This window comes from Lycorma delicatula, chromosome 3 (assembly GCF_047948215.1).
Source record: "Lycorma delicatula isolate Av1 chromosome 3, ASM4794821v1, whole genome shotgun sequence".
In the NCBI taxonomy this organism is placed as follows: Eukaryota; Metazoa; Arthropoda; class Insecta; order Hemiptera; family Fulgoridae; genus Lycorma; species Lycorma delicatula.
The window spans coordinates 185236457-185248980 of NC_134457.1; the positions used below are offsets into that span (position 1 = coordinate 185236457).

Genomic DNA, 12524 nt, shown 5'->3' on the forward strand with positions numbered 1-12524 from the left:
GGATTATTCTAAGTAATCCGTAAAGTTTAACACCGTCGTTGACACTGCATAAAACGAGTGTAATTTTTAAAATAATTATTTAAATTTTAATGAAAATAATGATGATGTTACAAAACGAAAAATATTTTTAATAGATATTATTAACGGAAAAACAATGAAAATAAAGTGAATAAAATAAAATTTTATTTAAATCGACCGAAATAAAAATAATAATTACGATAAAATGGAAGGTTTATCTGATTCGGGGCTTTGTCTTCAAGATTTAGTATCATCTTCGGCAACAGACAGTCATGGTTTACATGGACTTCACGATGCTGTCGCACCGACCGGTTTGGGAGGAGCTATGCTGGGTCATCATCACCACATACATCACCATGAACCGCCGCATCATCATCCCGTACCTTGTCCGCCGACGGTATTACACCCTGAACCTTTGGAAAAGCTCAAAAGAGGTCAGTTAATATATTATTTTTATATATTTTGGTATTTTAAATGTAAATTTTATACCGTAGAGTAGATTACTTAATCGTAAACCTTTCCCGCTGTTAGTAAAATTTTATTCTTGAAACACAGAAAAATTAGCAATTTAATAAACCCAGAAAAAAGTAAAATTCTGAAATAGTATAAACGAGTTAATGTAGTGACGAAAAAATTTTTATCGTTTACTTATATTAATTTTCAATTTTGTTAAAAAAAAACATGTTAAATAATAGACGATAGATATACAGTAATAGATAATAAACAATGTTTAAGCGTTCCATATAATAAGAAAAAAACAAAAAAAAAATTTGTTACAAAACTCTTACCGGCCCGATTTCATTTATATGTAATACATATCACATTTACAGAAATAATAACATTTTTATGATTATTCGTTGTTTAATAAATGAAATCGGGCCGGTAAGAGTTCTGTAGCAATTTTTTCTATTTTTTGCTTATTATATAGAACGCTTTAACATTGTTTATTATCTATTATTGTATATTTATTGTCTATTACATATATTTAAGATTTATTATTTTTTTTTAAAAAATTCTAAATTAATAACAGATTTTAATAATAGAAATGTAGTGTCTTACCTTTTTTTGATATCAGTATAGTTTTTTAAAAACAGTTTTATTTAGAGAGATTTTGTTTTTTGAACGGAAGAAATGATATCTGCGAAACTTACCGTACGGTTTACAATTTGTTTGTAATTTTTTTTGGGTATCATTGCGTTTTGTTAGATTATTCTTTTATTTTTATTTTTTTATGTATTACTGATCGTTATCTTATGAATTTATTATTAAAAGTTTTTGCCTTTCTAGAAGAAACAATATACATTCTTTCCGCCAATTTTTTTTTGTTGATAGTCATATCACTCACTTCATACCATATTTTTACTTTTTTAATAAAACTAGTATGACTTTCACGAATCAAAGATTCGTGATGTAATACTGCACTTATTACTTTGTAAGTGTAACCCTCGATTTTTATCGTACCATGGACACACTTTTTATATTATTATTATTAATGAACTTTTTTTATGTTTCCATCGATTAGTTAAAATAGTTCTAATTGCAGAATAAAAATTTTACCGATCGATTTTATTTCTGTTTTATGTAACAAATCCTAGTGTTCGTATTTTTTGTGTTTTATTAGCATCTATAATTTCTTGTAAACTAATACTTTTTTTTTTTTTAATGAAGTGATGGGAATTAAAAAAATTGTTTTATCTTAAAAAACTCTTTAACTATTGAATATTTGGAATCGATTCTTAAAAATTACCGTAAATAAGTAATTTCTGTGTTTGTATTAAATAATATATTTTACACACTCTTCATCAGCCACACGTGAGTTTTAATCTCTTTAATTCCTATTGCTAAGACTCCTAAGCCTCATCTAATTCGTTACTAGATACCATAAATTACCTGTGTATTAAGGTCGTAATTAAAAGATAAATTGATTCTGATTCGATGAGATTTATTTAATTTTAATTTAATATTTATACGATTTCGAATTTTTTTAATCTTTTCCAAATAAAAAAATGCGTGTTTATTAATGTAACTACTCTAAAACACCATTTCTTTAACGGAAATATTTCATTCATGTGAAAGTTTCGGATCGCAAATCTTGGTTGATCAATTCAGTAGTAATTTTTTACAAAAAAATTTCTATACAAAATTCCGTAATAGACAGTAAATGGGCTATAAGACCGTAAAATTCCCACCAAATCCCACTTGCCAAATTCTAAAGAAAAAAATGAAAAATAATAATTTGCGTGAAAAGAGCTGAAAGAAAAATTATAAAAAAACAGCTAAATGAATTTTGTAACTTATTAAAAATACAATATATTAAAATATTACTCTATTAAGATTAAATAATATTAATCATTTACAAAAACTTTCGTAGGATTTAAAAAATAAAGCTTAATGAAAGCAATATTTTGTTATCACCTCTTTTTTTGTTGTTTGTTACACGAAATTCTGAATTTTCATTTCGAGCAGGTATTAGATTCCTTTTCATCAAGGACAGTTGATGTAGTAATCAAACGCCGCTACTGGTAGTGTTATGAACAGTCTTTATCCCGGTAAACTGGACGTATGACGGGTGTATTATTTTAAAATTGAATTTTAAAACTACGCAAAAGAATGAAAATATTATTTCATCTATCGTTTATATTATACTGAATAATTTTAATGTTAATGTTATCAATGCGATGTATACGTAAAAGTAGATTCAATTAAGAACTGGACTTTTTTTTTTTAGATTGAAATATTTGTTATAAGAGTTTATAACAAATTTTATAATTACAAAAATATTAAAATTTTTGAATGTTATGTTTTTGCCGCAAAAAACTCCAAATGGGTTTAATCACCTGATTTCAAAAATCTCCAATAAAATTTCGATCTATCAGAAATATTTTTTACATGCATTTTTTGTATCATTTTGTAATAAATTAGCAAAATTATGTAGTCTTGTTATCTAAAAAAAAAGTATTCGTGCTTATTTCTTAAATTAAATCAATTTTCATATTTCTAAAAAGGGAAAAATTCAATATTAGATTCGATTAATTGGTCGTTCTATTTCATTTTTTCAATATAATAATAAAATAGTGAGCTTTTAATCATATCATATTATTTATAAAGTATTTCAGAGATAATAAAATATGTCACACTGTTATAAAGAGATAAAAAACTTACAACTATTAAGCAAAATTAATTAAAAAGTTAAAAGGTAAATTAAAATACAAACGTTTTTTATTTAGATGTAATTTAAAGAAATTTTACGGAAAAAATTAATAACAAAACTTTTTTAAAGTAAAAAAAACCAGATCCTTAATTAAAAATTTGTTGGAACAAAATCTTGGAACTGATTACTTGTAATAATCAAATAAATTAAATCTTGCGTTACAGTTCAGATTAATGCCCGTTCTCCTAATTTTTCCTAAGGAAAACGTACAAAAAATAGTGAATGATAAATTTTTTTATTTTTGTTTGTTTCTATAAATATTCGAGTAACTATAATAAAAATTAAATTAAAAAACAACAATAATCTTTAAAACGTATTTAGATATTTTATAAAATTTAGTAATATAATGAATTTGGTTTCCTTTTAACACTTTTCTTTTTAATATGTTTTTTATTCATGTATTGTCATAAAATATATTTTTTCCCAATATACGCCAGTGTAATTTTTGATTCAAATTATTATTTATCGTACAATGAAAACGCACAAAAATTAAAACGAAATCAATACTTTCATTTTTATTCACTTATCTTATTTACTAGGAAATAACGGATAATCTGATATCTTAAAAATAAAATTTCTGAAATAAAAAAGGATCATTTGATGCAATCTCCAGGAAGTGTAATTTACAGTCAGTAAAAGTTAGAAAATACGTAACAAAAAAATTAAAAAACAATGATTTTATTTTTTTTTTTTAATATTTTTTGAATTTTATACAGTTTATAAATAATTTTAAATTATGCTTAAACACGGATAAATATTAATTGTGTAGCACATAATATTAAATCAGAAAAAAAATATTTTAACTATTTGTAAGTAAATGTATAATTTTACAGCATACCTATTTTCCTAGACAATAATTTTCTCATTCAAATTAGATCCCGATTAATTTCACTTCTGATAATTTATCTCGCTAAGTATTACAAGTTCCTAGTGAAAACCTAAAATCTGACTTCAAAAATTCTGTAATCACAATTTTGACCGTCGGAAGGAGAGACATCATTATTACAATAACATCCAAGCTGTAAAGGGTCATTCGTTAATGAAATGAATTATCTTATTTAACAATTTTCAGCATTTTAATTTATATTTAAAAACATACAAGTTGTAAGATAGTCTCGTTTTTTTTTTAAATGTTGCCTACTTTTTTATTGTAACTATATAATAAAGAAAATTATTTACTTCTTGATTCATTCCCAAACACTTACAATAATAAACATCAATTAAAAACGGATATTTTAACAGAATGCTCTTCTAACAATTCAATTTATTATTTAACAACAATTCATTATTTAATATTGAAAGTGTGTATATATTATATATATATATATATATATATATATATATATATATATGTGTGTGTGTGTGTGTGTGTGTGTGTGTGTGTGTGTTCAAAACTCGGTAAATTTTCTTTAAGCTATTACAATATTTAGTAAATTATGAGGTAAGTATGGATGTAAAATACATAGAACCAAAACATTCAATAATATGTTTGCTAACAAAAGTTTTAGGCCGTTCTCATTCCTACGAGATATACAAAATAAATAAGTTACAGGTCTTCTTATAATCGTTAGTCATCTTTTGATAAAATTGACAGGCTGATGTTAAAAAAAAAGAGAAAGAAAGTTTTTGAAGATTTTATGTATAGTTTAATTTTCCGTTAAAAAACATCCCAACCGATTGAAATTTTATCAACGGAAAAATTCAATCAGATTGATTCAAATTATCATCATCAGATTGAAAAAACTTTGTATCATTTTCCTCCGAAAGAATACCTTAATTCTCAAAACAATTAGTTAAAAATGGAGGAATCATAATAAGAGACAATATTTCCTAAATGATAACTTTCAGGAAAAATTTCTTAAAGTTACCACATTTTTTTATGTTTTCTTAACATTAAAAAATAATCACATAAGCTTTCATATCATTCTACTTATTTTATGAAGATGTCTTCAGATCCCACAATAAAAATATTTTGTAAAACTTTTATTAGGAAGAAACTTCTTACCATATAATTCGATAATAATATTTGTATTTTATAATTCACCGATTATTCTATATTAAGTGAACTGCTACAACAGTACAGTCGTTAAACTACTCTTGAAAAACTGTGAATAAATTTTTTTCGTAATAATTTATTTCACCAATTATCCCAAATTTTGAGCGAAACTTAAGCAGTGAAAACAATTTATATTCAATAATCACCGATCAAATTCCATGGAATTTGGGATATAAATTGGTGAAATTATTTCAGAACTATATTATTTTAAAAACTTGTTACACAACAGCTCCTTTTTCTATCTTAAATTATTGAAAAGTTTTTAGTTTTTATTTCACAAATTTACTAAGGCCATTAGCTATTACATTGGGGTCAATTTTTTTTTATTAGTAATCAATTTTCCAGATCATAGCCGTGAATCGAATCCAGAAACATCTTCCGGGAAGCAGGCAAGCGCCATTGCATTTGACTATAACATCGGGTACACAGGTAGTGAGTGTACTCTATCTGTTAACAAGTTTATTTCGTTGAAAATTAGTAAAGAAATAAAATGGTATTAGAAAAAATTAACGAGAAGTCTTACCGTATTAAAAACGTATTACAGAAAAACTTTATCAAAGATTCTCAATTTAATCCATATGGTTTTTTTTATGTGCGACCGGCTCATTACTCATGAACGAAATCGGTGTATTTCTAAGATTATTTTCTAATTTTTCGTGGAATATCCTTTTCTCGTGGTTCTGTTTAAGTTTCTTCCAAATAGTTTACCAGAAGACTTTTAAGAATTACATAGTTTATACAAATGATTTTTGGAGGTATTTATTACTTATTTTTTCTTATCGGTGCTTAGTGATGGATTCTTATACGGTAAATGATATTCAGCCAAATGTGATGTTGATATTCAAAGTATTTTTACGCAAAACTTCAAGAAAATCAGTTAAAAGACTTGAAGTAAAAAAATAATAATGTACATTTTTATATTCGAGACAGCCTTAGAACATTTTCTTTTTTTTAGTAATTACTTAGGATAACTTTTTTGTATCTCAAATTATATTTACAATCGGTTTTTTAGATTAGAAACCGTAAGTAAATTTCATGACAATCAAATTGTGAAGGAGTTTCTCTTGAAACATCATAATTAAATCATTCTAGACATCAACAATTCATCAAAACAGCATAAGCATTGATAAAATCCAGCCAGTAATGAACTAGAAATCATAATAATGTCTAGTACTACGAATAAAACCACAATATAGAAAGAAAAAAATAGTAACATCGGAACAAATAACATTAGAAAAATAAGAGGTCATAAACATAAACATAAATACTTTGATGATGCACAACTTAAAAAGAGAGGTCTCTTTCTGATATCAATATTAGGTTCCTGGTCCAATACATGTAATTTAATCGCCTTACATTTTTCCCATTGTCTAAAAGTTTAATAGCTAGATAGTTTACGTGGTTTTTAAGGTTTATTTTGTTCTTAGATTGTAAATTGATCGACTTCCTCTCGAATACTAACTCGGTAAACGTGAATTTGGTTGTTTCGTATAAACCATGGTGCCTGTGTAATGCATCTGGCATACCTATTCTGGAAACGCTAAATAATTTCTATACTGCTGGTACTTTTCATATCCAAGAGCTGGATTCCATATGTACAAACCGGTTTTAGAACAATTTTGTACAAAAATAGATTGTTAGGGAGGAATAGTTGCGATTTGCTGCCTAATAATCAGTATAGCTCCTTAAATTTGATATCTAGCGGTTTCCTTTTTTCCTTAATGTGAACCTTCCGTGTTAGACAACGAACTACGTGAATACCTAAATACCGTACCCTTTTAGATCGCGGGATGTAACCTCCATCTAAATGAATTCCTGGGCAGTCACATCTCATCGCGAATGTCATGTGAAAATTATTTTTCTTTATTTAAAAAAAAAATTTATCGCAATGCATTTTTTTTTACCTTTTGCTTTTTATGATAGTAGATTTTTCATACGTTTAGAGTTTTTGTAGGTCAATAATTATTTTTAACAAAAATAAGATTCAAAATTATGTAAAACTAGATAAGAAAACGTGCTAAAAAGAAAAATGTAAAATTATTTTTTTGTATCAATTTTTGAAGTCGACGCCTAAAAAAGTACAATTATTTTTTATTTCAACAAAATAAAAAATAATTGTACTTTTTTCATTTTTAAAAGCTAGTCTTTTAAAAATTTTATTAGATTATTTTAATAAATCTGCTGAAAAAATAAATAATTACCTATTTTATAATGAAAGAAAAGCATGTAGAAAATTGTATGATTTCTGATGGCGAAAAATGACGTATGTATACAATGATACGCATTACAATTACATAAAAAAGTGAAATTTTTTACTGTATTTTACCGAGTATTACTCATTCAAAACATGAAAAATTTGTTATTTTATTCATTAAAATCAACATTCTACAATGACATAAAATCGAAACATTGAAACAAATTTATTAATTTTATTTATAATACGCGGTCTTTTTACACGACTGACAAAAAAAGAGTGTAATGCAGTTAGGGTGTATGTATGTTCCACCGTAGCAGCTCAATGGTTTAACCGATTTAAATGTATGGCCCCGCGTTGAATCCTTACGTTACCGGTAGTCTCATAGGCTATACAAATATGTATATATTTATATAACTACTACCATATGTATATAGTAGTGGAGGTTTGCCGGTTGAAACACAACCCTTAATGAACTGAATTAATGATTTGTGAACTGTGAGCCTCTATCATTGTGTTCGCTGGGTTTGAACTGAATGATTCAAATCAATTGAATAAATAATATTACCAAAAAAAAAATAATAGAATTAAATTCATGTTAAATAATATTTAATAAATTAACAAAATTTCTGTTCAATAATAATGGCTTCCCGTGGGGACTGCGTGTGAGGCGATGCGAGCATCTCGTGAGAGGCTAGATTAATCATCACCATCAACTGGTAAAAAACGGGGTGTTCCTGGGACGCTGTTTTGGGAGGTGCAATGGGGTGCTCTTATAATATCCCTGCAACCAATCTTCCGATTTTAAAAATTCAAACGAGGTATTTGCTAGTATAATACAAAATGCGACGGAACCAAACCAGAACAAAAAGAACAATAAGATCAGCTATGTTTTTTTCGGAAGTTGTGTTTTAATTTTTAGTATTTATATCTTGTTTTCACTTTATTTTATTTATTTCTGTAATTTCCCTAAACATTCCCGTGATTAGTAAAAATTTAATTGAAATAATTACACATTTATACTAATTCTTTTAATTATGATTTAATTAATGATTTGAAAATTAATTTTAATTTTACGATTTACGAAAGGTTTCGCTATTCTTTTATCTCCTTAAAAATCCTTTTTTAAACCTTGCCGTAAATAATTTTCTTTCAGTCCCTCATATCCGTTTCCTTTAGATACCTGTTATCACCTAACCACTTTTTCCATGTCCAGCCCATTTCTCTTCTTTCTAAACGATTTTCCTTTAATAATTACTTTAATTTGGCTCATTATTTCAGAGTATCATAGCTACTTAGCTTTTTCATCTTAATTTACCATATCTTTTCCATTTATTATAATTATTATTTCTTTATTATTTCTTCCCGCAAGGTAATTATTCTTATCTGATGACAATTTTATTATTTACATAACAATTTTTCACATTAATCTTTTCAATGAGACCGATAACTATCGCTCGCTCAGAAGTTTAACATTACTTTAATGATGTTATATGATGTATAAGAATACAGCGTACAAAATTTACGTAAATTTTCCTATAGTTATTCTTTTATTTAGTTAATTCTATGCTTTGAATTTTATAAATTTATTATCATTGTCAAAATTAATTTTAGTACAAATTATGTACTAAAATTTACCGTTTACATTTAATTTACTTCATATTTTTATTTATAGTTACTTTTTTATCTGTATTTGACATAAGATATTATTTACTATTATTCATTGCCTTTCCTAAGGATTTTTTTAGTATTTGATAATTAAAACGGATTTATTAACGACTTATCTTCTGTGAAAATACTTAATTAACATTAATTTTGAAACGCTTATAAAATGTTTGCGAAAAAAAAAAATGTTGTGTTATGATGGAATATATCTACTGAAAATTGAAAATAAAGCGGAAAGAAATATAAATAATTGAAACAGTTAAAAAGAGAAAATGATCTGATCCACCATTTTCCAACGGAATGAACAAATATAATTTTTCTTTTATCTCCCAAAGTCTAGATTTAAAATGGACTTATTTTTACACAGAATGTACAAATATTTGAAGGTTTTTTTAAAAATATTAAATTATACATTCTACTCTCTTATAACAGCAATAATCTGTATTATAATAGTACATTAATAATGGTAAACTCATAAAAATTAATTTTTCATTAATTATTATTGCCAGCGGGTTAAATTAATTTACTCTCCTCCATTTTTTCCTGCTTTTCATCAATAATTTTACTGTTATTTTTTTCACTTACGAAAGATAACATAAACGATTTTTAGTAACTTATTTTGTAATATAAATTTATAACACCAATAAAACTGAAGTAGTTCTATAATAAATAACATGTGAACTTATTAAAATGACACAACTTAACACGACATTACATCATAATTAAAAAATAAAATATGATTTTATTTTTTATGGAGAAACAGTAATGGAAAGTATCATATTATAAAAATTCCGTGTAATAAAATATTTATTAGAAAAACAATTGTTTAATATCTTAGAATTATAAAAAAAAAAAAACAAAATCAGCAAAGTCATTGTAACTATTTTCGAAAAACTGTAATTTATTAATTACACCATTTTGAAGCCTACTTGGACTTACGGGCTTGAATTGTGGGGTACAGCAAGCAATTCTAATATTGACATATTTGAACGCTACTAGACAAAAACACTGTGAAAAATGCTAAACATAAGCAATAACCTCATATATAATGATTTTAAATTGCAAACCGTTCGACAGAAAATCCCTCTGTCAAGCCTACGATACCAAGATCTTTTGGATCGGAACCCAAACTTTATGGTAGTCAATTTATTGGATAACACGATCAGTGATTTTTCAAGATTGCTGAGAAACAATATTCTTGATTTGATTTATCGTTTCACTTAGGTGACTTTACAGTCCGGCATTCTATTTCATGTCTTTTATTTCGTTATTATTATTAGATCACAAACCACTGGGTCTGTGGCTACTTAATGTTGATTCAAATACATCTTATTTAATTATTATTCAATTCTCTTCTTGAACAGATTGTAAAGTTGCTATGAAGTTTCAATAAAAAATAACAAAATAAATCACACCTTATATTAACAAAAAAATTTAAAAAAAATATTTTATTTTGTCTAGTCTTTAAATAAAATGTTACATACCCATTAAAATATTAAATGAATTTTAATTTATACAAATAATGCAGTTAAATAAGAGTTTTTATTTATTAATTCCAATTTTTTGCAAGCTTTTTGAATCAAACAACCAACTGGTAAAAGAACAACTTAATTTTTTTAATATTGGTCTTTAAAGCGAAGTTATAAATCATAGGCTCTAATATTGACCTGTATTAAAACGTTTAAACAAATTTATGAGCGTATTTAACAGATATTTTAAAAAATCATACTTAAAAGTTCGATGACTACACAACCGTTTCTTATTAATGCATGTGTCCTAAAACCTAGAAATAGGATGCAAAATTTATCAGCAAAAATTCACATGTTATAGCAGTAATCTTGTAATATATTTAATTAAAATATATTTTCAATAATTTTCAGTATTTTATAGTTTAATAGGCCTTGTTTAATAGAAAAAATATGTAATTTCTAGTTTAGGTAATTGCTATTTCAAGTTTTGAGATGATTGAAAACGAGTAGACAATTAAATAAAAATACGTAAATATGTTCTTTAAAGAAATATTTGCTTCGACGTCTAATTGTTTATCTTTTTTTATACCAAATTAGTGTAAATGGAGAACTGAAAGAGACTTACCCTAAATATTCTAAGCGCCTACAGTTAAATGTAATATGTTTCACCACTCTACTTACCATATAAAAATTAAAAGAGATTCAGAAAAAAGAAAAAATGTTTTTCTCTTCATAATTGTAAGGAACACTAAGCAAAACTGTGTCTCATAATTTTCCTCAGTAAAGGAACTGTCTTTTTTTCTGTTTAGCCTCCGGAACCACCGTAAAGTATTACATCAGAAGATGAACTAGGATGATATGTATGAATGTAAATGAAATGTAGTCTTGTACAGTCTCAAGTTGATCATTCCTGATATGTGTGGTTAATTGAAACCCAACCAACAAAGAACACCAGTATCCACGATCTAATATTTAAATCAGAGTAAAGGAAGTCTACTAAATTTCTACTTTTACCTGAAATTTTAAAATTGATTATTAGTGATCATTAAAACAGTTTTGCTTTAACGGAATGGATAACCAAAAAAAAAAAAAAATAATAATAATAATAATACATAATAATTTATTATACTTATTAAAAAAAGACAATTAAAAATAACCTACCGGGTTGGTTTAGTGGTAAAGTCGTCGTCGAAAATCAGCTGATTTCCAAGTCGAAGTTCTCACGTTCAAATTCTAATAATAATAGAAAGCTTTTATTCGGATTAGAATACTAGATCGTGGATACTGGTGTCCTTAGATGGTTTTTTCTTTTGTTTTTCCTGTTTAGCCTCCGGTAAATTACCTTTCAGATAATACTTCAGAGGATTTAGAGGATAAATGATAATGATATGTATGAGTGTCAATGAAGTGTAGTCTTGTACAGTCTCAGTACGACCATTCCTGAGACATGTGGTTAATTGAAACCCAACCATCAAAGAACACCAGTATCCACGATCTAATATTTAAATCCGTGTAAAAATAACTGACTTTTACTAGGACTTGAACGCTGGAACTCTCGACTACCAAATCAGCTGATTTGGGAAGATGCGTTCACCACTAGACCAACCCGGTGGGCTTTTTTGATGGTTGGGTTCCAATTAACCATCTCAGGAATAATCGGCCTAAGTTCAAGACTACACATTTATGATTACAGTCATTACACTACTAAGTCGCTAATTATTTTAATTGTTGATGCAACTGTAAATAAAAGTATTAAACAAAAATTTTAATATTTAATTTTTTTTAATATTGCACAAAATAGTGTTGTACTTTCCTTTTTTATAAAAAGAATTTATTTCTTCTGAATTTCAAATATTTAATAATATTAAATATATTTAAACACTTTTTACAATTATAACTAAAAAAGTTTAC

The 12524-nt window shown here is 26.1% G+C and overlaps 1 protein-coding gene across 1 annotated transcript in view; it reads left to right on the plus strand.

The window, feature by feature from the left end:
• Positions 1-223: 223 nt before the first annotated feature.
• Ptx1 (pituitary homeobox homolog Ptx1) overlaps positions 224-12524 on the plus strand; it is a 173815-nt gene continuing 161514 nt past the window's right edge. The window contains exon 1 of the mRNA XM_075359257.1: positions 224-452. Coding sequence (XP_075215372.1) covers positions 224-452 — 229 coding nt within the window. The remainder of the gene's footprint in view (positions 453-12524) is intronic.